A 27,326-nucleotide genomic window follows, 5' to 3' on the forward strand; every position below is an offset into this window, starting at 1 on the left:
GATATAGTGCCCGGATCACTGTCCAGGTACCGGCGCCTGCTCGCCCTATAGATCCGAAGGGATGTGAGCGGGATATTCTTGCCTCAGACCTCACATCTCAACGTAAGCGGGATTAACCACCGTCCTTACGCCGCCGCCGCTACCTCGACAGGCGGGATTAACCACCGTCCCTGCCAGGCGCATAGCGTCTCAAAATATCATGTAAAAATATTATTTCAGTGATTTTCAAAAGTATTTTCAGCATACATAGATCCATCACATCAATCCGAGTCCCCGACTCATCTCAACCATTGTCCCTTTTATAACTCAGTTTCCAAATACCAAAAGTCCATCATTTTTCATCTCATATACCAATCATCCTTCACCTAATATCAAACCATTCTCAGCACGCCAGAAACCTAGACCTCCGTTTTCTAATTTACCTTAAAATCATGTACTAGAGCCCTTAATTTATATCCCATGTTCTAATACTCAAAACTAGGCCCAAACATCTTAAAATAGTGTTATAGAAGCTTACAACTTTGTTGGGAAGGCAAAATAGTTGAAAACAAATAAATTTTTGAGAAACGGGATGTGTGCACCCGCACATCTTTGCAAAATTTCAGATTTTTAACACCAACTTTGAATGATCATAACTTCCTCTACAAAATTCTAATTTTCACAAACTTTATACCGATTCAAAGAGTTTTCAAAGATCTTTAATTCTAAACAATTTTCAATAAATTTTGAAAACCGAGGCAAAAGTTATGATCGAACAAAGTTCACCAAAAACTCAATTTTTCCAAACTTCACAATTACCACCCTATCTCACCATACCCATACCAAATCATACCAAACCATCCAAAGCTCCATTTTTCATCAAAATGTACCTATTATAGCATAATACATCAACCTCACCACATTTTCCTTCTCATTTCATTATTCTCAATTCCAACATCAACTATATAACACTTATGATCAAAATCACCATCAAACCCACCATTTCTTAAATCATAACACTACAATTATCATAAGAACCAACTCCCAATCTATACAATCATTCAACATCATCATATCATTATAATTCATCACAATCAACTCAATATTCATCAATTCATCAACATTTAACACACCAACCATCATTTTAGTTCAACCTATCCTATTGGTCACTAGCCTATGTGTCCATGAATATTATATACTACATAGAGGAAACCGAAACCATACCTTGGCCGATTCCCTTTATGCACCCAAACTCAAAATGAGCACCAACAAGCTTCCAACCACAATCCAAGCTTTCAAATCCACTCCAACAAGCACAAATAAGTTCCAAAAGCTCCCAAAGCCACAATAATCAAACTATATACATACAAATCACCACAAATCAACCTAGGGTTCAACATAAGCATAATCTCACAAGGGTTTAAGAGCTTTTACCTTTTCCAACAGATTTGACAACACAAATCCAAAGCTAAGCAAGGATTAGAGCAAACCTAAACATCCAAAATCACAAAAACCCATTTAACCCAAAACTCTAATGAAACCCGAAATTTTGAAGAGCAGAACTGGAAGGATTTCGTGATTACCTTGAGGGTTTCTTGGATGGGTTTTGTAGAGCTCTTCACAAGGAACGCGTAGCCGCAAACGGTGCGGCGATCGGAGCTCCGTAGCTCAAGATATGAGCTTGGGAAGTTTGAAGTGAATAGTAACAATGGTGGAAAGCTCTCACCTCTCTCTTCACTTCAGCTGCTGTTGTGTTTAGGTTATGAGGGTGAAAGTGGCTGAAATGGGTTCATTTAAGTGTATTTATATGTTGGGCTTGGGCCCAACTTGGGCCCGGTCCAACCCGTTAGCGTTTTTAGTTCGTTTGGCCTAACTTCGGGCCAAATCTTTAAAATTAAAGCCCGGCTTTCCATTTCTAATGTTTTTCTAAGGTTTTTGATGGTTTTCACTTTTCTCGTGCGGTACCAGGCAGACTTGAACCGGTTCAACCGGTTCAATTGCCGGTTCGTAATTTTTCACGGTTTTTCGTAGAAAGCACATTTTCTGACTCAGAAAGACCCACTGAGTCCAAAAATCACCTTTAAATCCTCAAATTCTCTCTCTAACCTTTCGGAATCTAATTTGGGCAATTAATTCACTTAATTAACCGGTTGATTCGTTGCGGTTCTTACAGTGGCTCCCGGTTACCCCTGCGGTCATCTCCACTTTACTTGACATTGTGTGGCCTGTTTAATGTTGAGTGTGCTTGGTAATGATTATATAACTTAGAAAATGTATTAGATAACTTAATTTGGCCCCTACAATTAAAATGAATCCCTAGATAAAGTCCCAAAATTCTCAAACTGATCATCCAGGATCATCTTCCCAAAACTCTGCTAGGTCATGTTCATATGGAACCAACCATTTCCATCTATTTCACCACAGCAATCACACTCACTACCCCTACCTAATTCCTATCCAAACTACCGACTCTCTCCTCTTCCCTAAACTATATATCACCAACAACTCCAAACCCACCACACCCTAAACACATGTAATTCGTGGTGGCTTGTGATAGTAACAACAATAAAAGGGGAGGCGGGAGTGGCCTTCGGATCTCGCAGTGCTTCACACCTCTCTTTTTTCCAACTTGGTTGAGATCGTAGGTCTCACAAGAGTGGCATCCAAATCCTTATTTCTCTGCTCTTCCATCGATGTGTGAAAACCTTCACTCACGATGTCTCCTCGAAATGGTGTCGTTTTGGTCTCCTTTCCTTTAACACAAAGTCCCGCCGCAACGGCAACAACATTAACATCGCTCATATCCTCAGTGCGTCATGGTACAACAACTTTGCCTCCTCTTTTGCTTCTCTCTCTCTGTTTGTCTCTCCTTTGCCTTTGTTTTTTTTAAAAAATCCGAATGTTTTTATTGTTGTTGTTGTTGTTGATGGTATAGGAAGTGAAGCTTGTATATGAAGAGAAAAATAGTGGTGGTTATAATGGTGGGATAGTTAAGAGCCTTTGCTGTATGGTGCGATTTGGAAGGAGAATTTTTAACACCATCCATACTTAAAACGATGTCGCTTTCATGGAATTTCAGCGCGAAACCAACACGACGTAGGCTTATTTTGGTAAAACTTTTACTTTTCAAAAGTAGCTTATAAAAGTTAACTTTTAAAAGATGGCTTTCTAAAAATTGTAGCATTTATGTTTGGTAAATCAAATCAAAAATAGCTTTTAATAAACATAAACAACATTAATTGTATTTGGTAAAATAGCTTTTAAAATTTAAAAATACTAAAATAGACATAAATACAAACATTAAATTTGAAAATTAGTTAACATATGATGTTATATTAGACTTTTAAATTTTGAAAAGCATAAACCAACTTTGAAAAGCTCTATCCTAGGTGCTTTCAAAAGTATCCCTATCTTTTAAAAGTTGCAAACACAAGAACATGATCTTTTTTATTTACCAAACACAAAATGAGGAGTTTGAACTTTTAAAAAACACAATCACCTCTTCAAAAAGCTTTACCAAACCAAATCGTAGTCTTAAATGTGTCATGTGTGTTAAGTAAATGTGTTAGATCAGCATTCCGATTATAAAAATTATTGTAGAGATAATCAAGAGCTATTGTTATAAATTTAGAAATTTTAATTGAGGTTAACGAAATTGGAAGAGTTAAATTGGGAATCGAGTTAAATTTCAAGTGCCAAAATAAAATTTAACTCGTAATGTGCCAAAATAAAATTTAACTCGTAATGTATGAAAATATCCCCTAAATGTCGGCTTTATTATACAAACTTCTCATAATAAAAAATAAAAAAATGCTTCGGATCAAACAGTTGAGTTGTGACGGTGTATGTACACATTGGATGAATGATTTGCTCCATGTAGTAATGACTCCCGTGCTCTCTGCAGCGTCTATTCTTCTTTCTTTCTAATTTCTACTGTCTTCCACTAAAACTCCAAAATGAACATCAACATGGCTCTCACCAATCTCCCATTCTGTTCTCCACCACATCTCCACCGCTGCACCTCACTCACTCTCACTCGCTCCACCACAAAACCCACTCTTTCCGTAACCAATTGCCTCTCCCTCCAAGAACCCTTTACTGCTTCAATATCTAAACTCAGCGTCGGTCAAGATTTGCCGCCAAACTACGGCGATTGGCTTCCCAAACCTGACCTCGATAATCGCAGAAGAGCCGGAATTCTTCTACATCCGACCTCGTTTCGGGGACCGTACGGCATCGGCGATCTCGGCCAAGAGGCATTTCGTTTCATTGATTGGCTCCATCAATCTGGTTGCTCCCTTTGGCAGGTTGCGAAAACGTGTTGATTTCTTCTTTTTGTTTGAAAATGATTTCAATCTGAAAATATCTAATTCTTGTTGCAGGTGCTACCACTTGTGCCTCCTGGCAGAAAGGCTAACGAAGAAGGTTCCCCTTACTCCGGCCAGGTTCTATTTTTTTATTTTATTTATTTGCTTTTGTCTCTTTTCGTTTTTGTTTTTAGGTGTAGAGGAGTTGACTGAGATTGAGGGTCAACTCTTATTTATTTATTTTTTTAAGTAATGCTCTTGTGCTGAAAGCTTACCTGCTTTTCTTTTTTTCTTTGTTTTTTTTTTTTTAGGATGCAAATTGTGGAAACACCTTGCTTATCTCACTGGAGGATCTTGTTAAGGATGGATTATTGGAAAAGCATGAGCTTCCAGAACCCATGTGAGATTTACTGCTATGTTTTTCACTCCCCTTTCTAGTGTTTCCTGTTTGCTTTTCTTGTTCTTATGGTTATATTCTTAAACGAACGCAGTCATGCTGAGCGGGTGAATTTTTCACTTGTTGCTGACCTTAAGGATCCCTTGATAACTAAAGTAAGATATTCATCACTGCCACTCTTCCCTTTCATCTAATTAAAATAAAATTGTTACATCATGTCTTTAACTTTGGTATAATGAACGCAGTACTTAATGTTTATTTTTCCTTTTATTTTAACCCCTTTTTATAGGCTGCAGAGAGGCTGATTTCAAGTGAAGGGGAACTCAAAACACAGCTTGAGAGTTTTCGCAGGGACCCTAACATATCAAGTAAGAAACCCAGTTAGTTGCACTTCTAATGTTTACATCCCAACATGCCTATGTTAGCTTGTAAAACATTTACTTTGACTTCAATATGTTTGTCTGCAAACAAAATCTGATTTGAATAAACGTACTGTAAGATTAGTATCTCTTTGATATCTTGATTTTCTTTTTTATATTTTAATATTTTTTCTTGTTGGGATTCTTGATCCTGCTACGTTATGCAGTTTCCTCTCTGCTAAGTACATTCTTCAATTCTCAGCAAGGATTTTTCTAGGAAAATATATAAGTATTAAAATTCCAGTCTTGTGATGGATTTCTTTCTCCAAAGCTCATGTAAGGACACTTGTCTTAGATATGCACAGTTGTCACACATATTCTATGATCCATTTTCAAGTCTTAGACATGGAAAACTTTGTCAACTCTTTACGAAGTAGATCAGGGATGGGTGTTGTTATTGTTTCCAAGGCGAACAATGATTAAATTTTATCATAGGTTTTTCTCTTGTAATGATGTGATCTCTTCTCCATGTTGTATAGGCTGGCTTGAAGATGCAGCTTATTTTGCTGCTATTGATGATAGTTTAAATACAATCAGCTGGTACAATTGGCCTGAACCTCTAAGAAACCGCCATCTTGCAGCTCTAGAAGAGATTTATCAACAAAAAAGACACTTCGTAAGATCATAATGAATGCTTTCCAGTTATAATTTATAATTAACACTTGATTCATATCTTCCTACTTGTAGCCAGAAGTTGTTTTGCTGAGTCACTTATGCTTTTGAATGCAGATAAATGTGTTTATTGCCCAACAGTTCTTGTTCCAAAGGCAATGGCAGAAAGTTCGTAACTATGCAGAGAGTAGGGGAATTAGGATAATGGGAGACATGCCCATATATGTTGGTTATCATAGTGCAGATGTTTGGGCAAATAAGAACCAGTTTATACTGGTTAGTTTCTCTAAAAAATCTGACTCTGAAGTTGTCTGATATACATTTTTTCACCCCATTTTCCCCCTTGTGATAATAAAAAATCTCTACTTATCTGGCAGAACAGGAAAGGTTTTCCTCTTTTAGTTAGTGGAGTTCCACCCGATGCATTCAGTGAAACTGGTCAGCTGTGGGGCAGGTTTGATCTTAATCCCAGGATAAATATTTTGCCATAAATTTACTAGTTGAACCTTTTCCATCTTTTTTAATTTTTTCTCGCGAACTTTTTGTTGTTGTTGAAGTTATGTGGCAATTTTAACAACCATTCCCCATGATTATGTTATTTTTGTTCCTCTTCTCTTTCCATAACTCTTTAACCACCTATGACAATATCCTGATTGATTCTTTTGTAAACCTTTTTAAGAAAATTTCCCCATCTTCTCCACCGTTATATTGTAATAATTGCTAACATGTCATAGTACATTGTAAGGCCTCCTTTCTCATTTGGTCTCTGATTTCTTATTTTTTAAAATTTTCATATTTTAATGAGAAGTCCTTTGTATGATTGGAATGCCATGGAGAAAGAAGGATACTCGTGGTGGATACGCCGCATACGCCGTGCACAGAATTTATATGATGAATTTAGGATCGATCACTTTAGAGGACTTGCTGGATTTTGGGCTGTTCCCTCTGGTGAGTCTACACGAAGTTTATTTCAACATTTTACCTGGTGTGATGTGTTTTTTAACATGTGTATGCTCTATAATGTGCAGAAGCAAAGGTAGCTATGGTTGGAAAGTGGAAGGTCAGATCCTATTATTTTTTTCTATCTTTAATATATTTGGTCAAACTATAATATGCTCTGTATCATTTGAATGATAGGTAGGACCTGGGATATCCTTCTTTGATGCCATTTTCAGAGCAGTTGGAAGAATTAATATTACAGCAGAAGACTTGGTACATAATATCATAACAAATTCTTAAATGTTTCTATGTTATTTTATAATTTGTCATGAGACGGATGTTGCTTGTCAATCATATATCAGTGAAATAAGTATATGAATCTTTCTAAGGCAAGCCCGTGTAACTTTTCTGGAATTGTTATTTTATGACAGGGAGTTATCACAGAGGATGTAGTTCAGCTAAGAAAATCCATTGGAGCACCTGGAATGGCAGTCCTCCAGTTTGGTAATTATTAATTGTTTTTTTTGTTTACCATCGTATCTTGTCCTGCAGTCCTGCTCTAAAGTAGTAATTCTAAGTCTCATTTCCTGAATAATTTTATCATCTATTTATTCTCCAGGGTTTGGAAGTGATGCTGCCAACCCACATTTGCCTCATAATCATGAGTGCAATCAAGTTGTATATACAGGGACTCACGATAATGACACAGTAAGAATTTCTTGTCTTACATTTCTTAACACAGCATGTCTCTCTTCATGGGAAGGAGACCTGGGTATACACTTTGAAATATGTAAAAGCTTTGCTGATGCAACTGATAATATAAGATTTGTGATATGGGCACCTATTTTTCTTTAAACTTTATGATAATGATAATGGTGTTTTACCCATTGTGATAGCTACATGATATTGACATATATCTAGTTCCAAATTATTGTATGTCTTCAAATATATTAGCAGTTAACATTAATAAACATTGATAAGAAAATTCTTTCTGCTACAGATCCAAGGTTGGTGGGAAGCTTTGAAGCAAGGAGAAAAATCAAATGTGGGTGCTAAAGGCTGTGTGTAATAGTGAGATGCGAGTTTTTAATCAAGTCGGATGGGGTTCATCGCCTTTATTTCATGTTTCAGGTGATAAATTATCTCTCACTAAGTGAGCCAGATGACATTTCTTGGGCACTAATCAAGACAGCACTGGCTTCTGTTGCTCAAACAACAATAATACCTATGCAAGATGTTCTTGGACTGGGGAGTTCTGCCAGGATGAACATTCCTGCCACTCAGGTAAAAGTTTATTCCGAGTTTTCAGTTTGTTCCTGCAACTAAACTCTATGAAAAAGCGAACCATTTTAGCCTCGAAAAGATATAATAAAATTTATGAAATTGTTGATCTTATGACCAATGCAGTTTGGAAACTGGGGTTGGAGGATTGAAAGTTCTGTGAGCTTTGATAGCTTGGAGAGAGAAGCAGCTAGACTTAAGGAGATGCTTTCAATGTACGGCCGATGTTGAATGTTGAATCCTTTTCTGATAGTAAAGTAGAAGAGTTTGCTTGGACACTGCAGCATAGCAGTTGAGAAGTGGAAAATGCTAAACCCTTGATGTTTGTTCCCAAGTTGACAAGTACGGATGTGTTGATCAATGCAAGCCAAGTTCCTGATCAAGAAATTTGAGAATGTTGGATGCTTCTATCAAAATTTGTAATGTGATCTAGCAAGTTCAGGGTCCTTGGCTGTATGTTTTGGTTTGGTGATCTGATGCCATACCTTGAAACGTTTTGGGAAACACAAAGCAGCAGCTACGGCATATCCACAAATGTCTGATGTCATGATGGTGTGGGGCAATTTTCTCAAATTATTGTATGTTTTTATTTTTTATTTTTTTTAAATGACAAAGCCAAGCTCTTGCTTTTGCATTGTTTTGTGAAATAAACCATGTTCATAAAAAATAATAAAAAATGACATTTATTATCAACACGAAGTCCATAGGAAATAACTGGCCTAACATTGAGTCCTACCTCTTTAATAATGTATAAATAAAACACATACAAGCAGCTATGGCATAACCACAAATTTCTGATGTCATCATGGTTTTATATGTTTTATATGTGATAAAAAAAAAGTGTCTTTAAAATTTAAAGATAAATTCTATCGAACTGTTATTAGACTAGCTATGCTTTATGATAGAGTATTGGGTAGTTAAAGGAGAACACGAATATAAGTTAAGTGTGATAGAGATGAAGATGTTAAGACAGATAAATAGTTATATGCTATTGGATAAGATTGTAGAATTGTGTCTCAAGTGATTTGGATATGTGAGAAGAAGACTGATATAGTACTCCAATCAAGAGGGTGGATGAGATAGAAAATAGATAAATAATGAAAAGTAGAGAAAGACCTAAGAAGACTATCCATAAAATTGACCAACCTATCAAGATATTGTATGCTGAGGTGACATCGACTACAATGTAATAAATGCTCAGTGTCTTTGATTTTGCATCCTTTCTGAAAGTGGTATATAAAGAAATGTACCCAAGAGATCGAATCGGCGTATCCCCCAGTCCGAAAAGGTTATCTGAGTATATCTTTAGATTCTTTTGTTCCAACCCAAGTTTGTCGAAAGCGAGTTTGAATAGAATATCTGTCGAGCTACCTTAGTCTATTAAGGTTCTATAAAAGTTTGCGTTGGCGAGGATCTTTTTTATCACCACGGGATCATCGTATCCAGGTGTTATCCCTTGAGCGTCCTCTTTAGTGAACGAAATGGTGGACAAGTCGGAGAGTCTATAGTCTTCCCGAATTTGGTAAACCTCTTTTAGATGCTTTTTTCGTGATAATTTTGATATTCTTCTTCTCGCAAATCCTCTATTAATCATATGTATGTGTTTCTCAGGAGTTTGAGGTGGATATTCTTATTGTTCTCTTTCTTCATCTTTTTTTCTTTTTCTCAGGTCGTCCGACCCATCAGCAAAGTATTTATTTAGTCGACCTTTCCTAACCAACTTTTTTATGATATTCTTTAAATTGTAGCAATTTTTAATAGAATGTCCATAAAATTTTTGATACTCGTAATATTTTATTTGACTTTTTGCCTTCTTGTGTTTAATTGTACGAAAAGGTAAAAATTTGTCAGTATAAAAATTTTTTGTCCTATTTTAAATCGTTAGCCTTATTTTAATTTATTTTTTTCTGTTTCTAAAATTGTTAGTCACTAATTTTTATGACATTAACAACTTATGTATCAGTGTATTATACCAAATTAGTGTAAGATTCATGTATTACACTCCTCCTTTTATAATATCCAAAAAATTAGCCTTTCTCGAAACAGAGTGAGTGACTGACACCCACCAAAACGAGAAAATTCAGCCCCAAATCCGTCTAGGCCCTCTCCCCAGTCCCCCTCGCAACGATGTCGTTGTCCTCCTCCTCCTCCTCCTCCTCCTCCTCCTCCTCAGAATCGGAATCAGAACCTCCGACGGGCATATGCCTGATCCCCTCCCTACCTGATGACGTGGCACTGAACTGCCTAGCACGCATCCCTAGGCCCTACCACCCCGTCCTCTCCCTTGTCTCGAAGCCCATCCACTCCCTTTTCTCCTCCCCTCACTTTTACCACGCCCGCTTTCTTCTTAACTCCACCCAACATCACCTCTACCTCACGCTCCGCTCACGCGCCTCAACCCTCCTCTGGTTCACTCTCCATCGAACCCCGTCCCGCATCCTCCTCGTCCCGCTCCCCTCTCAACCGTCCCCCGCTATCGGCTCTGCCTACGCCGTTCTCGGTTCCACCATTTACGTCATCGGCGGCTCCATTAACGACGTTCCCTCCTCTCACATCTGGCTCCTCGACTGCCGCTTCCACCGATGGCGACGTGGACCCTCTATGCGCGTCGGCCGCGAGTTCGCCGCTGCGGGAGTCGTCGACGGAAAGATTTACGTCATCGGAGGCTGCGTCGCTGACAATTGGGCCAGGTCGGCCAACTGGGCGGAGGTTCTTGACCCCGCCTCCGAGAAATGGGAGCGCGTGGCGAGCCCCGCGGAGGTTCGGGAGAAGTGGATGCACGCAAGCGCCGTGGTGGACGGCAAGGTGTACGCCATGGCGGATCGCGGCGGCATCGCGTTGGATCCCCGATGCGGCGCTTGGGAGAGCGTGGGAACGGAGCTGGACCTCGGGTGGCGAGGGAGGGCGTGCGTGGTGGATGATATTCTTTATTGCTACGATTACTTGGGGAAGATTAAAGGGTTCGATGTGAAGAGTGGGGTATGGAAAGAGCTGAAGGGGTTGCATAAGGGGTTGCCTCGGTTTCTGTGTGGTGCTACCATGGCTGATTTGGGTGGGAAGTTGGTTGTGGTGTGGGAGTGTGGTGGTGGGAATGGGAAAGACATGGACATTTGGTGTGCTGAGATTCAAGTTAGCAGGAAGAATGGTGAACTGTGGGGTGAGGTTGATTGGTTCCAGAAGGTTCTTTCTGTTCCCAAAGGCTCTTCTATTGTGCACTGTTCTTCAGTTGCTTTGTGACACTTGATCCAACAAGTTCTTTTCTAGTTTGATCAGGTGCCATTTACAGCTCCATTGTTGTTTGAATAAATGGGGTTTGCTCAAAATAGTATGTGCATTTTACAACTGTATATTGCCTTGTGTATTTTATTACTTTAATAGTTCAACATTCCCTTTGTTTGCGTTATGGATGTGATGTGGATGAGTAACTTGTAGATTGAAGGTTGTGTTTGTGAGATAAATCCATGGTGTATTCCACTATATATGGTACTTTTCTCCATTCTATTTTGTTCCCTTAACTATTAGACAGTAATCCAAAGTTCCAAACATTTCTTAGAGAGTAATTGCTAATCCAAATTCTCAAACAAGAGGAATTATATATTAATATTTAAAAAAAAGTTTTGGTATGGCTAGTATGGATAATTAGTTAAGTATATTATTATTGTTCAAGCTTATGAACTAGTAATAAATTTGTTCATCTCTGGAGAGGGCAGTTAAACATAAGCGCAAATGGACAAGATAATGTTAATTGAGCACCAGTGTATGCCAAGTGGAAGAGAATGAATTTAGGGTCACTTTACCACAAGAGCAGATGTATGAAAGCGTACACAAAACTGATATAACCATATCCTATTACAATGCACATCCTCTGCGCTTGTTTATAATGGAACAAAAAATCAAAACTGTATATACTGAATACTTGCTGCTTCCAGTTCCTCTCAAATTATGTAACACTAATCGTGCATGAACATTAAATATGTGCCATGTTGGTGCCGCATTACATCAATTCTTTCCAAATACAAAGGAAAAGCATATTCTCCTGCACTAAATGAGGTTTGAAGAGAAATTATAACCAGCTTGAGCTAGCAATATCCATCTTCACTCTTTAGAAAGCCTAGGATTTGTTCCAGAGCCTGAGAAATACACAGCCTCAAGTCAGATAAGTGAAAGCGTTCCAATGGTAATTCTACTAATGTTTTCAATTGTATGTAATCAAGAGCAAACAATTAAGTTTAGGAATCAGAAGGTAATAAGGCAGAAAGTGACATGACCTCAATTGCAATAGCAGTTGGAGTCAAATCTGATACATCTTTTCGGCCCAGTTTTGCTGCTATATCTGCAAAATAACACAATAATCATATACGGATTTTCTAGGAAGCATACCATGAGATAGTTATGTTACTCTAGTGCTATATTCCCACATATTTAAGTAAGGTACTAGAGAAGAAGAAATAATATTATTGAGAACCATACTTTCCAAGGAGACCTTGGCATTGGCATTTGCATATGCTTGGCTTCGTTCTTCAAAAAGAGAAGACAAACGCATGAAAGTCTGCAAATTAAATCCAAAGTGTAAAATTAATATTGATCCCAATTGCCCCACTTTGTGATCAAATTCATATTGATTACTACCTTAGTGTATGCATCTCCTACTTCAGAATGTAGAAGTGGGCGAGAATTAGTTCCTACAGCTGTTATTCTCTGAGCCAATGCTTCTACAGGTACATCCAACCATATGCTAACCCCTTTGTGCATATATTTCCTAGCAATTCCACATATAATTAAGTATGAGTGAAGACTCAATAATCTCCATAAGAGTTCATCGTTAACATGAAGATTAAATTGGTATACCAATTAATAGGCCTCACAACAGCACCTCCACCGGTGGATATAACATGTCTATGCGTCATTGACAACTTCCGCAACACCTCAGTCTGCAACCGTGAAAATAACCACAGAAAATGAATGGCTATATTGTGATAATAATAATAAAACAACAAAAGAATCACATAAACATTGATATGATACAATAACAAGTGTCCTTATTACACAAAGGTAAGGAGATTTATATCGCATAAACTGAAGATATTTTTTAACTGACCTCTTTATCACGGAAAAAAGTCTCTCCATAGTGCTTGAATATATCAGCTACTGAAGTTCCATCAACCTCCTCCTCAATCAATGTATCGCTGGTCCCATGAAAAAAGATTGCTACAGAAAATGTTGAGGTGGAACTATATACATATATTGTTCCCTTGAAATAATTTCTGATCTTAATTACAGTACCAACCTATCAAAAAACGAATAACAAAGCACTTGTGACAGAATCTTCCCTACAGTTGTCTTTCCGGATCCCATCATTCCTGCAATCTCAAAACCCAGAAATTGAAGAGGACCAGAGTAATTAACAATTATACTTGGCATCTATAGTAATTAATGTATACAACATAAGCACGAGTATTTGAACCAAAAGACTAACCAACAAGATATATACAGCGTCCACTTAAATACGGCTCCACCTCTTTGGATTTACTCTGAAATTTAAATGATTCAATCAAGTAAGATAATAATGGCATATCCATAACCACACCATAAGAAAGATGAAATGTGTCATACTTTTTTACCTTCAGAATCAACTCTTCACTGAGAGGAGTCTTAAAGCTTTCAGATTTCAATGTTGAAGCTACAAATTTGAAAAAAAAAAAAATAATTAACACGAAAGTATGATTGCAATAAAAATTATATTAAGAAAGTCATTAATTAATTATCTTACCAACCTGGAACTTTGTTATAAGAACATGCAATCTTCAAAGGGAGCTTTCTCTGTTGAATCTTCACCGAAGGCACTGAAACAAAAACCCGAAGCTTCTTATGTTCCATAAAACCACAAGACATGTTAAGAGAACCACTTGGTACTGTTCTTCCACCCTTATCTGAATACACCATGGCTGGAAACTGTAACCTTTGAATAGCTTTAGATTCCATGGCTTCACTTCTATCTACTGAAATGGTTTCAGTCGATATAAGAGTGTTAATTTTTTTTTTTTTGGTGAATTATATCAGTGTTGTTTATTATGCCGACAAAAATTAATTATATTTATCGAAGTGATAAATGAAAAAAATAAATACAAATGTAGAATAAAACGACAAAATTGTTAGTCTGGAGTGAGAGAATCCAGAATAAAACAAACAAATACATTTACAAAAGAAAAAACTCCGACACTCGATTCACACTGTTTCTATGATTTTGGCTTGAATTCGGTTCTCCATATGAATGTTGAAAACAAAATATATAGAAAATTAAAAAAACAACAGAGAGAATTTGAAATCTTAAAACTCTGACCTCGTACTTGTTACGTGGACAAAGGCTTTCACGGTTCGTAGGATTCGGGCGCCGAAAAAGAAGAAGGAAAATTATTAATGTAATATGAATGAATTGGTGGAATTGATGTCGAAAAAGAATGTGGAAGAGAGATCAAATCATGGTTGTTTGAAAACAGAATAGTGTCATACATTATTATTATTATTATTATTATTATTATTATTATTATTATTATTATTGTGGTGGATGATTATTAGTGAGACTGTAGAAGAGGATTTAGAATTGGAATTGTTTCACAATCTTTCTGTCACTGCGAATTTTTCTGTCATTTATATTTTTTTCTTATGATCAGAGATGGCAGTATCAAATGCATGACACACACCACCATACGCACTCATGCAATTATCGCTTCTTCTATTCAACAAAAAGTGAAAAGAAACGGTTGTCTGGTGGAGAATAAAAAGCTGGATAGGCAAGTAAGGGCCAAAATACGAAAAAGTTGATAAGATTAAATCTTTTTTATTTTTTTGTTATTGAGATAAGATTAAACCTGACATGCGTATGATAGGTTGTTAATTAATAATATTCTTTTAATGATATTCTTAATTTATACATACACTTCGGATAATTATTTAAGTCTATTAGATCTACTTGTAATTAGGATTTGTTATTTGTCAATTGTCATTTTGTCATGTTAAATGCGTTGGCTTAGAAATGATAATGGGTACCTAGGGCGTCAAAAATTTTCAGGAGGCAGGGATTTTTGCGGAGATTGTTTCGAATGGGGTTTTAATGGTGGAGAATTTTTTCGGTGGGAATGGAGATAGAGAACGAAATTTTTTTGAAATAGGCGCGGAGACCTGAGCAGCGATCTCCGTCCCATCTCCGATAATTTTCCGAATTTTTTAACTTACTTAATAACCCTTATTTTATTTCTAATATAGGAGTTTTTTTAGTAATTTCACTTATTGAAAAATCCTAACCCTATTGTTCAAGATTTTATTTTATGGACTATGATTTGCTATGTTATATCTCTGGACTTATAATCTCGGATAAGATATGTTTGTGTGTTTGTAATAATATTTTGTAGTTTGTTTTTTGGTTTTTTTGATATTTTTTATTATAATTTTCATATGAATGTTAAACATAAAGAGAGATGGGTAATGGGGCCCTATGAAGAATGCGGGAAAAGGGGATGGGGACAATTATTCTCCCATAGCATGGAATGGGGCGGGGACGAGAATTAATTCTGGGGGCGGAGACGGGGAGCAGGGAGGCATCTCCTGTCCCCGCCCCACCCCATTGACATCCCTAATGGGTACCGCCTTCGTCCAAGACTCCTCTCTCTAAAAATTCGTCTCATAGGCTGCGTTTGTTTCTAAGAATAGGATAGGACAACACACTGAGAACAAGATAGGACAAGACACTGATGGATAGAGACACAAAATTTTATATTCTTGTATTCTGTTTGGTGATAAATTAGAACAAATTATAAAAATTCAATTTATTCTCATTTTTTTATTCAAAAAATTTGAGATAAAAAATATAACAATAAAAAATATAATTATGAAAAATTAACAAGAATAATGAAAGAAAAAATAAAAAATAAGTTGTGTCCCTTATTAGTGTTTCCGTGTCCTTCCTGTCACGATGGACACAAAATACACTAATTCAGTGTCTCTGGACACATTGTCTATGTCCGTGTCTCTCCTGCCAAACACGATTTTGTGTCTTAGTGTCCCTGTCTTAGTGTCATGTCCCTGTAAACAAACGCAGCCATATTGATTTTAGGAAAAGTATTGGTAGACAATGAAAATATTAAACAATGTGAATAATAGATATATCGGATGTTTATTTCACTAGGTGTACGAATGTTTATTTTAATATTAAGATTTAGATGGTTAATTTGGAGGTGTAGTGTGTTTTTATTTGATTGGTGGTTGTTCATATTGTTCAAGATGGTCATTGTTTACCTAGCACTCTTCTAGATTTTAATAGTTATCCATTCTAACCGGATAGAGGCGAGTTGAATATAGGGTTGACAATGCGTAGGGTAGAGTAGGATTTGGACTCTATCCTAATTTTATCCACGAGTTGAAAATTTTTTTAAAATTTTACCCTATTCTACTCGTGGGTTGAGAATTTTTCAACCCTAACCCTACCCGCACCCTAAAGTTCTAAACCCTACTCTACCCGATCCTTCACGTAGAAAAATAAAAAATTTCAAACAAATATAAAATTCAACAATTCTAAATTTCATACATATGAAAAAAATAGAAAATAAAAAATTAAGTTTAAATTAAAATTAAAAATAATAAAATCTTAAAAATATCTAATATAAAATTATAAATAATATGATCATCAATTAGTTTAATGGTTATTTCAAATTTTTATAAGAAAAAAATTATGAGTTCAACACTCATTTTTTTCACTACATACATAATTTTTACATATATATTATATAATATATTAGGATTGCAGATAGGGTACGGTATTCCGTAAACCCATACCCTATCCTAATATCTATCCTTAGTCTTTGTTAAATTTAATTTATATAGTTCTTCTCTTTTAAATAATTAACTTTTGAGTAATATTTAAAATTTGTTCTTAAAAAAATTTTAGTTAAATAATTTAATTTTTAACAAATTTTAATAATTAAATTAGTTTTTAATTTTTTAATATTTTATTTTGTTAGACAAGTAAATACTCACGTCAAATTTTGGTATAAATTAGATAAATCAATCTCTATTATTATTATTTAATCAAGATATAATAGTAACTTTTATTATTTTTTTTTAAAATGCTCAAGTTCAAAACTGATCAGAGACAATTTAAAACAGGTTACTCTTGTTAAAATGTGGTACTTTGGCTCCTCTTTTTTGCATTAACTTGTTGTAATTTATGGGCTTCTCGTAGGAGTTTTTGTCTTGCAAACGAATATTAGATGGCTATGGATTTCATGAACAAGAATAAGAGTTGCGTGGTTGAATTTTTCATCATTCAAGTTGCATGACAGTATGACACAGCCGAAACACTGACTCAAATAAATATAGATGGTTCGGGGAAATGCTCTCACTTTAGCCGCTTGTAGTGGCATCATCATCAGGGTATATTAGTGCTTGCTTTTAGCGCAGATTTGGGAGTTTGCTCAACAACAATGACGGGCTATTTTCTTTGGGTTATCCCTAGTGCGTCAATGAGGCTATGACTACTCAAGATTCTCATATTGTTGCACCCATTGTATCGCCTTTTCGAGCTTTAATAAAACAACATTGGATGGTAGTTCTAAAGCATATATTTAGAGAAGGCAACAGTTATGTAAATGAGTAGTTCTTGTTCATTTGGTTTTGTCCGAATTTTTCGTTAATGAGATTTCTATTTTATTTTCAACTGATATAAGGAGAGTCTTTTTTCCAATAACAGCATAAAAAATAGTCTTCATAATTTTTTAAATGGATCAGTTGTTTTATACAAGCGAATAATTTGCTATACAGACTAATTTGTCTTTTTTTTTTACTAAATAGAAAAAAAAAATAGAGACAAAATTAGGTTTATATCTAAATCTATTATATGTTGAAACTCACTCCATGGTTGACTCCAATTCGAGTGAATATCGGCGCCATAAGCAGCTGTTTTAGCCATACAATCTGCAACACTATTTGTATTTCTCAGAATTAAAAGAATAGAGACTCTCCAATTCCAATTCATAACCTCCTGTATATACTTTACCAAATCCCATTTCGGAATATCCTTACCAAGTATTCTTTAGTTTACCAAGAAAATAATTTCTAAATAGTCAGTTTCATAAATAACCTCACGAAATCTACTATCCCAAGCTAGAAGTAAACCTCTCCAAATCGCATACAATTCAGTGAAAAGAACACTGCACACTTCAACTTTCCTAGTGCAACCTTTCAACCAACATCCATCAGAGTTGCGAATGATACAACCAAAATCAGCATAGCCAAAAGGAGCAAAACAACTAGCATCACAATTTAATTTAACAGAATGAACTGGAGGTGAAACCCAATGCAAACAAAGTAAAGGAGGAGACAAAGATTGATGCATAGCAAAAATAGTGTGGAACTCCCTTACTGACCTACAAATCAAACTCACCACTTTACTAGCACTCTAAGAGTCATCTATATTAAATAAGTCATGATTCCTGTTTCTCTAAATCCACTAGATGGTCGAAAAGAAAATAAAAACATCTCCACTCTTTGCACCTCTGTAGAGCTAATCACGTAAATTCGAGTTATCTGAATACAGGCCTAAAAAGTTCCAGACCTCCTTGGCACTAGGCCACTCCCGAAGACAATGAAGAATGGATTCAGAACCATTCTAACACAGATGACAAGTGCTAGATAAAGCTAAGCCACGACCCAAATGAAACTCTACCGTAGGAATAGCGTTATGAAAACTGAGCCAAATCAAGAACTTGTACATCTCAGGAATATGCAGTCGTCATACCCACAATCAATTATCACGCTCATTCGAGTCAAACTTTCTTTTGGCTAGCCAATTGTATCCACTTCTAGCTGAGTAGAGTCTATAAGATGTCACACCTCATAACCAATCGGAACTCTCTCCAGCATTCAAATTTGGATTATAAGCATTCAAATGCTGTTTGACATCTTCTGGAATGTTAGAGAAAACATCATGGAGATTCCATTGACCATCTTTCCAAACGTCTCTAATAGTTAAATCAGAGTTAAATATATGTTCAAAAGGGACATCTTGAGCAATTGAGCCCTCAATACTCCAATTGTCAAACTAAAGATTGATCAAGTGACCCAACGCACCAAGAAAAAGCATCCTTAAGAGCACCAAAAGCCTTTGAGATACTCTTCCAAATATGAGAAGCATTGCAAGGGACAGGGCCATCTAAAACTCCCTCATTCCTCAGATTCTTCGCCTTCAATAGAGCAACCCAAGGCTTGTCCTTACAATGAAAAAGTTGCCAAATCAATTTATCAAGTAAAGATATATTAACACACACATGATCTCTAACACCCAAGCCACCAAAATTCTTTTGAGTGACCACGGTCCTCCAATTAATAAGAGAAAGACTTCTGCCATCAACTTGACCCTTCCAAAGAAACTATCTCATCATAGAAGACAATTTATCACAAACCCAATTTGAAAAAAAAGATACCTACATATGATAGAAAAGAATGGATGCTGCAACAAAATTGATCAGGCAAACTCTCCCTGCTTTATTTAGAAGTCTTCCTTTCCAATTAGCTAATTTTCCCCTCACCTTTTCAATTACCGAATGAAAAAAAGTCCTACTAGTACGGGAATGATTAAGGTTAACTCCAAGATATCTTCCTAAGTCTAAAGTAAAACGTATTGAAGAAACACTAGTAAAAATATCTCTTCTATGAACAGTCACATTTTTAGAACAAAAAGCTTTAGACTTTTCAAGATTTACTTTTATGTCAGATGCCTTGCAAAAAATGTTGAGAGAATGCATGACCATTTGGACCTGACTCTTTGTAGCCTAACAGAAAAGTAAGAGATCATCTGCAAACATCAAATGAGAAAATTTCAGGCCACTCTTAGTGACAGAAACTGGTTTCCATACACTCTCGACCACCTTATGAGATATATAGCAAGCAAGTCTTTCCATACAAAGCACAAATAAATAAGGAGACATTAGATCACCCTGTCTAAGCCTCCTTCTAGGAGAAAAACTACTATCCAATCTATTCCCATTCCACATAATAGAAAGAGATGATGCATAGACACAACTCATAATCAAATTAACAGTGATGATAGAAAAACTAAAAGCAATGAGAGTACTCTCCAAAATCCTCCAATCCACCCTATCATAAGCTTTTTCAAGATCAATTTTAAAAGCAAGAGTACCTTTCTTGGATTTTGTGTGCTTCATAAAATTCATAATTTCTTTTACCACAATAATATTATCAGGAGCACCATGATCCGGAATAAAACCTCCTTGTCAAGGACTAACAATATCTGGAAGAAAGGGCCAAAGTCGATTAGTCAATACTTTGGTGATAATTTTATAAACAACATTATACAAGCTAATAGGCTTGAAATCCTTCAAAAAGATAGGGTTATCAATTTTGGGAATAAGCACAATAAGATTTTCCATGATGCTAGAATTTAAGTACTCTCCTAAAAAAGCGCTCCGTACGATATTCCAAATCTCAGTGTCTACTATCTCCTAATATTCTTAAAAAAAATAAGCTTGAAAGTCATCTAGACCAGGAGCCTTAAAAGGGCTCGTACTGTATACTACTGACTTGACTTCTGCAAAAGAACAGGGTCAATTAACTTAACACAAGCCTCGGTGCTTAGAGTGGGCATCGGAACATCCCCTAAACAATCAACCTCAATCTCTTCTGTTGTACCATAGAGATTCTTGTAAAAAGAGAGGGCTTCTTTGTGGAGAATATCTGGATCAGTAGACCAAGATCCATCTCTAACATATAATCCATATACTCTATTATGGTTTCTACGCATCAAAGTCTGAAGATGAAAGAATTTAGTGTTTCTATCCCCATACTTAACCCATTGCTTTCTAGATTTTTGGTACCAAAAAAATTTCTCTTGCAATAAAAGCCTATTGTAATCTTCCCTCAATTCAACTTCTTTAATTCTCAGAGACAACACATCAGTAACTGATGAGTCCATATTTGATGATATATTTTGACTAAATTTGGATGGATTAATTTTATCACATAAACTCACACTTAAGCACCAAAATAGCATACTTTTGTGTTTGATCCCTAAATTAAACCTAAATGTGAAAACATGCGTTTTTGTGCCTAAATTAGTTATTTTGATTCCACTTTCATGCCATTCAATGCTGTGATATGTTTTGTGAGTGATTTTAGATCATTGAGGCAAGATTGGCTATGCAAAAGTGGAAGAAAGCATGTACAAGGGAGAACACATGAAAAAAACAAGGAAAAGCACACACAGCGAAGTGTGCGTGCGCACAAGAGATTTGTATGTGTGCGTGCGCACAAGCACCTGTGCGTACGCACAGGACCCTGCACGTAGTTTCATTAACGAAACACGTGTTGCACGATTTCTGAGGGCTTTTAGCCCAATATTTGAAGGCTAGAGGCTAAATTGAAGTGCTATATGAAGGGAGTATCAACACATATGAAGGCATTAGGTAGAATTAGGACTTAGAACATTATTTTTACATTTTTCCATAGTAGTAGGAGTAGGAGTAGTGTAGATTAGGGAGAGCTCTCTTAGGGTTTTAATTAGGGTTCAATTGTAGCATTTTATAGAAGCTTTGATCTTTGATTTTGCTCATCTTTATTATAAGTACTCTCAATTTCCTCTTTAATTATAGCACATTTACTTTCATTTGCTTTGGTTCAAGTTACTTGTTTATAATTGCAATTTTGAGTTTCTTGAAGTTTTGATTAACGAATTTCATATCTTATGCTTTCTTTATACTTGATTGCTTGTCTCTTGTTGATATTATTGATAGTTGGTTATAGTTTTCTATTTTTTCTTACAATTTTCCATGTTTTACTTTTATGCACACAAGGTGTTTGTGAAAATGCCCATTATGGATTTTGAGTACATTTTCACACCTTGGCTTGGAGTTTAAGTTCCTAAGATACTAGAGTCATAATGTCCGACATTTAGTGATAATTCTTGGGAAGTTAGTTGACTCTTGTTTCTATTAAAGCTAGCCTTTTATCAACTAGTTTGGTAAGTTGGCTAGGACTTATGGATTAAGGTCAATTATGCTTGCTTGACCTATTTCTCAATGTTAGGGGTTAACGAAGCAAGATTAACTCATGATAATTACCATAGTTGTGGTTATGGCAATGATAGGATTCCTTAGACTCTCATTCCCAAGCCAAGGCTCTTTTATGCATTTTAGAATTTTCACTAGTTTTGATCTTATTCTCTTTTTACTTGCACTAATATCAATTTTGATCATTTCTTAGTTCTTTTAATCTTCCGTTCTTTCATTCCAAAAACCCCTTTTGTTTCCACAACCAAAAGTGTGACATTTCAATTGCATCCTGGGGAAGACGACCCGAGGTTGAATTACTCTTGATCTCAGTTATTTATTGTTTGAAAATTAAACTTTGATTGAGAGGATTATTTGTTGGTTTGGACTATGCTATCAACGAAGAAATTATTTTGCTAAAATTTCCGAACCATCGTGATTCTCTCTATCAAGTTTTTGGCACCGTTTCCAGGGATGCAATTGAGTGCTATCTTTTGGTTGTTGTTAATATGTTGATAGTGTAAATATCTTACTTTTTGGTTATTTGGTTGTTTAATTTTTGCTAATACTTAGGTGTTTATTTTTCTTGTTTATTTAGGTCTTTTGCTTTTATTTCTTACTTTCTTTATGAGCTATCACCCTTGTTTCTTAGAGCTTGGTTGTGAGTATTTTGTAGGATATGATGAATTCAAATTGGGATTGCTTCATGGAGTGGGAGAATCGATTGAGGGAGGAGCAATCTTCCCTATACTACAACGAGCCAAATCCTCCCCCAAACCCCATACACAACCCTCAACCACCAATCCTTCAAGCACCACACCATACACTTCCATGGAATCAACATGTCTATACACCATGTTACCAACCACATAAACCATCACCCCCTTATACACCACCTCAATATCCCCACCCACATGACACACCTTCCAACTATACAACCTTTCTCCCGAATTATGAACCTCAATTTTTACCCAAGTGTGAAATTTTTCAACCCTTGCCCCAAGAAGAACAAGACCTTCAAGCATTCTTACAAGAGTAAGAAGGGTTTCGAAGGAAGTAAGGGGAGTTCATGGCTACCATAGACGAAACGGTGAACCACTTGACCTTACTACACTCAAGCAATCAAGACATTCCCCTTGAGAAATGTGGGGGAGCAACGAAGGAGTGTAGAGAGGAAGATAACATAGAGCCACAAGGGAAAAAAGAAGAGTTAGATCATGCTATGCAACAAGAGGAAGAAAGGGAAGTATGTAAACCGGAGAAAAGAAAGAGAAAATTGAGAGGATTCCATCATTGGCGATTTTTTGTCCTCCTTGGTCAATCCCCTGGATGATCCTAATGAGCCTCTTCCCATTAAGTTTGATAGAGACATGGATGTGGACTTTTCACAACCTCCTTGTTATGACTTAAGTGATGGGGAAGAGGAGAAAGAAGTTGGTGAGGAAGTGATGAGCGGATAATTTATACGCTTTTTGGCATTGTTTTTAGTATGTTTTTAGTATGTTTTAGTTAGTTTTTATTATATTTTTATTAGTTTTTAGTTAAAATTCACTTTTCTGGACTTTACTATGAGTTTGTGTGTTTTTCTATGATTTCAGGTATTTTCTGGCTGAAATTGAGGGACTTGAGCAAAAATCTGATTCAGAGACTGAAAAGGACTGCAGATGCTGTTGGATTCTAACCTCCCTGCACTCGAAGTAGATTTTCTGGAGCTACAGAAGCCCAATTGGCGCGCTCTCAACGACGTTAGAAAGTAGACATCCTGGGATTTCCAGAAATATATAATAGTCCATACTTTGCCCGAGATTTGATGGCCCAAACCGGCGTTCCAAATCAGCTCAAGAATGCCCGGCGTTAAACGCCGGAACTGGCACAAGAATGGGAGTTAAAACGCCCAAACTGGCACAAAAGCTGGTGTTTAACTCCAAGAAGAGTATCTACACGAAAATGCTTCAATGCTCAGCCCAAGCACACACCAAGTGGGCCCGGAAGTGGATTTTTATGTCATTTACTCATCTTTGTAAACCCTAGGCTACTAGTTCTTTATAAATAGGATCTTTTGCTATTGTATTTTCATCTTTAGATCTTTGAATCTTTGGATCCTTAATCATTTGGAGTCTTTTGATCATGTTTTGGGGGCTGGCCTCATGGCCATGCCTGAACCTTGTTCTTATGTATTTTCAATGGTGGAGTTTCTACACACCATAGATTAAGGTGTGGAGCTCTGCTGTACCTCGAGTATTAATGCAATTACTATTGTTCTTCTATTCAATTCAGCTTGTTCTTATTCCAAGATATTCATTCGCACTCAAGAACATGATGAATGTGATGATTATGTGACGCTCATCATCATTCTCACTTATGAACGCGTGCCTGACAACCACTCCCGTTCTACAAGCAAACAAGGCTTGAATGTTTATCTCTTGGATTCTTTAATCGGAATCTTCGTGGTATAAGCTAGAATTGATGGCGGGATTCAAGAGAATCCGGAAGGTCTAAACCTTGTCTGTGGTATTCTGAGTAGGATTCAATGATTGAATGACTGTGACGAGCTTCAAACTCCTGAAGGCTGGGCGTTAGTGACAGATGCAAAAGAATCAATGGATTCTATTCCAACCTGATTGAAAACCGACAGATGATTAGCCGTGCCGTGACAGGGTGCGTTGATCATTTTCACTGAGAGGACGGGATTGTAGCCACTGACAACGGTGATGCCCAACATACAGCTTGCCATGGAAAGGAGTAAGAAGGATTGGATGAAGACAGTAGGAAAGCAGAGAGACAGAAGGGACAAAGCATCTCCATAAGCTTATCTGAAGTTCTCACCAATGAATTACATAAGTATCTCTATCTTTATGTTTTATTCATCATTAATAACCATTTGAGTTTGCCTGACTAAGATTTACAAGGTGACCATAGCTTGCTTCATACCAACAATCTCCGTGGGATCGACCCTTACTCGCGTAAGGTTTATTACTTGGACGACCCAGTGCACTTGCTGGTTAGTTGTGCGAAGTTGTGTTTATACCATGGTATTGAGCACCAAGTTTTTGGATTCATTACCGAAGATTATTTGAGTTGTGAAAAGTAGTGATCACAATTTCGTGCACCAGGAAGCAATTCCATTTCAAGGACAAATTGAGTGGGTAACAATATCTTGGGTTGGTGCATGGTGGAGGAATGAATGTTGATTTCCAAATTGATTCAAGGTATAAATGGTGTAAGGCTCAATTAAGAGAATTCCAAGGATTATTTGGGTGCCTTAAAGGTGCTTGGGAAGGTTGTTCATCTAAGGGCACAAGTGAAAATCAACAAAAGGGGGATAGAGAAACTAAAGTGTGGGATTCGGGCATACGACTCTACAGCCAACAATTTTGGATTCCAATTTCTTGCTTGAGGTTGCTTGAGGGCTTAATGTACTTCGTTTGGGACCTCGGAGGTCAAATCAAGAGCAAACTTGGTTGAAGATTCAAGGAAGAGTGGAAACACAAGCCACCCTAACAAGGATCTCCTCAAAAGTCCAACTTAAGGACTTTAAACCAAAGTGCTAGGTGGGAGACACCCCACCATGGTAATATCCTTCTAACTTTCCCTCTTTTAGTTTTTTATGCTTGAATAATTGGTTATATGGCTTAGTTGGTTAGTTGTATATCGATGTTTGTTAGGTAATTTTAGTGGAATACTGTGCTTTTGGAGTTTTATGGAGTTTTAGGACTTAAAAACCTGTTTTGGATGTTATGTTTGGTGCCTTAGACGCATAATTTTTGTGCAGGAACAGAGTCCTGTGTGTACGCACAACTTTGTGCGGGTGCACACTTCCCCTGTTTTTCCGTCCCTGTGTGTACGCACAGCCTTATCTGAGCGCACACTCCTAAACACCCATTCTGTCCACAGCACTCGCACGGCTTGTGAGTGTGTACACTGCCACTTTTTCTCCCTGTGCATCCGTACATCATGCGTGTGTACGCACACTTCCAAAAAAAAAAAGAGCCACCTGTGCGTGCGCATAGCTATGTGCGCACGCATAGCTATGGGCAACCCTTCTGGTCGCAGCACACGCACCCCTTGTGCGTGGGAACACCCCCTTCTTTTCACCTTTTGTGCGCGCACTCAAACCACTGTGCGTCCGCACAGGACGCGAGACCCATTCTGCCCGCACGTCCTTGTGCGTGCGCATACACCTCTCTTTCCTTAGTGTGCGGACGCACACCTTGTTCTGCGTACGCACAGGTCACTTTTCGAACGTTAATTCGAAAAGAGGACCAGCGCGCTTCAGTTTCCACAAATCCCACCCCTTTTCTTCTTTTCTTCGTCTCTAAACCCCATCACATCCAGCCACCAACCCTCAGCCTAGATCACCCGACCCAACCCACACCTTCGTCCAACGCCACCTCCGGTGACCACCATCGCCCACCCCCTTTCTCTTTCTTCTCTTTCTTCTCCATTTCTCCATTTCTTCTTCACTACGTTGCAACCCTTGTCCGTGCAGCAACTGAGGCCCTCGCCCTAGTTCGCATTTCCAGTGCGGCGAGCAACCAGCGGCGGCAAACCTCTGTGCCGCTCCACGTCCCTGTTTCTCACCCTTTCTTCTTCTGCATCGCAGGTTCCATTTCCTTCCCTGTGCCCAGCCACTGTTCCCGTTTCTTTCTTTTATTTATTTTTCACTATTTTTCAATTATGTTTTAGTGATTAGGAGGCCTTAGGTTAGATGATATCTGTGTTTTGGATTGAATATTGTTGTTGGCTAATTGTTTTGAATTTTTCTGGGTTGAATGCTGCTTTATATTGAAATGAGAATGCTATTTATGAATCCTGCATACAACCTGCTTGATGAAATGCCTGAATGGAGTTTTTGATTTAAATCTTGTGTCTGATCAACATAAGGCTTGAGTTTTACTTCCATCTGGCACTTTAATTCCCACTTGTGCAGTTTTCTGTAATTTTGGATGATGATTGAACTTGAAATTTGATTATGCACCTATTGCTATTCTTGCTTGAACACCAAACCGGATTTGAAATTACAGCTGTGATTACTTGTTTGGTGCATTATAGGTGCATGGACTGAATTTGAGTGAATTGAGGATATAGCTTATTCATGTGGTTTTGAACATAATGATCACATATATATGGTAACTTGTTCCTTCAGGTTTTTGAGCAATTCAAATTGAACTTTTTCAACTTATTGCTTTTTGAACAAGGGTTGTATGTGTTGGATTATTTTCCACTTTTCAACATGAATAAGTATGCTTTTCATTGTCAATTTGGTTATTCCCTTGGTGCTAAGTTTTGATTGAACCCTATATTTTGAATGCACAATTAGGTAATAACCAAGTTTTGA

At 37.0% G+C, this 27,326-nt stretch overlaps 3 protein-coding genes across 3 annotated transcripts; 2 read left to right on the forward strand and 1 right to left on the reverse strand.

Annotated features, from left to right (window-relative positions):
• The first annotated feature begins 3,783 nt into the window (after positions 1-3,783).
• LOC130956269 (4-alpha-glucanotransferase, chloroplastic/amyloplastic) lies at positions 3,784-8,629 on the forward strand. Its single transcript, XM_057883311.1, has 16 exons — positions 3,784-4,286; positions 4,362-4,424; positions 4,598-4,686; positions 4,778-4,838; positions 4,973-5,051; positions 5,582-5,718; positions 5,832-5,990; positions 6,092-6,168; positions 6,523-6,662; positions 6,743-6,774; positions 6,852-6,926; positions 7,085-7,157; positions 7,273-7,361; positions 7,654-7,698; positions 7,785-7,937; positions 8,061-8,629. Exons 1-16 carry the CDS (start codon positions 3,936-3,938, stop codon positions 8,163-8,165), a joined length of 1,728 nt encoding a protein of 575 aa, XP_057739294.1. The 5' UTR covers positions 3,784-3,935; the 3' UTR covers positions 8,166-8,629.
• Positions 8,630-9,960: 1,331 nt separating this feature from the next.
• Positions 9,961-11,413, forward strand: LOC130956113 (F-box/kelch-repeat protein SKIP6-like). Its single transcript, XM_057883146.1, has one exon. It carries the CDS (start codon positions 10,062-10,064, stop codon positions 11,169-11,171), a length of 1,110 nt encoding a protein of 369 aa, XP_057739129.1. The 5' UTR covers positions 9,961-10,061; the 3' UTR covers positions 11,172-11,413.
• A 297-nt stretch (positions 11,414-11,710) lies between these two features.
• LOC130956114 (shikimate kinase 1, chloroplastic-like) lies at positions 11,711-14,527 on the reverse strand. Its single transcript, XM_057883147.1, has 11 exons — positions 14,275-14,527; positions 13,709-13,933; positions 13,556-13,614; positions 13,411-13,465; positions 13,222-13,294; positions 13,033-13,120; positions 12,783-12,865; positions 12,564-12,693; positions 12,405-12,483; positions 12,203-12,267; positions 11,711-12,064 (listed from the first exon to the last, which is right to left on the reverse strand). The coding sequence occupies exons 2-11, from the start codon at positions 13,914-13,916 to the stop codon at positions 12,014-12,016; spliced, it is 891 nt and encodes a 296-aa protein (XP_057739130.1). The 5' UTR covers positions 13,917-13,933; positions 14,275-14,527; the 3' UTR covers positions 11,711-12,013.
• Positions 14,528-27,326: the final 12,799 nt, after the last annotated feature.

The sequence above is a fragment of the Arachis stenosperma genome, chromosome 10 (assembly GCF_014773155.1).
Source record: "Arachis stenosperma cultivar V10309 chromosome 10, arast.V10309.gnm1.PFL2, whole genome shotgun sequence".
NCBI lineage: Eukaryota > Viridiplantae > Streptophyta > Magnoliopsida > Fabales > Fabaceae > Arachis > Arachis stenosperma.

Excerpts from the sequence above, each read along its gene's own strand:
- LOC130956113 (XM_057883146.1), top strand. The coding sequence starts at position 10,062 with ATGTCGTTGTCCTCCTCCTCCTCCTCCTCCTCCTCCTCCTCCTCAGAA.
- LOC130956269 (XM_057883311.1), top strand. The coding sequence starts at position 3,936 with ATGAACATCAACATGGCTCTCACCAATCTCCCATTCTGTTCTCCACCA. Across the intron at positions 4,687-4,777 it reads CATGAGCTTCCAGAACCCAT|TCATGCTGAGCGGGTGAATT; the intron begins GTGAGATTTACT and ends AAACGAACGCAG. Across the intron at positions 5,052-5,581 it reads CAGGGACCCTAACATATCAA|GCTGGCTTGAAGATGCAGCT; the intron begins GTAAGAAACCCA and ends CATGTTGTATAG.
- LOC130956114 (XM_057883147.1), bottom strand. The coding sequence starts at position 13,916 with ATGGAATCTAAAGCTATTCAAAGGTTACAGTTTCCAGCCATGGTGTAT. Across the intron at positions 13,466-13,555 it reads GTGAAGAGTTGATTCTGAAG|AGTAAATCCAAAGAGGTGGA; the intron begins GTAAAAAAGTAT and ends TTTAAATTTCAG. Across the intron at positions 12,268-12,404 it reads TGCCAAGGTCTCCTTGGAAA|ATATAGCAGCAAAACTGGGC; the intron begins GTATGGTTCTCA and ends GTTATTTTGCAG.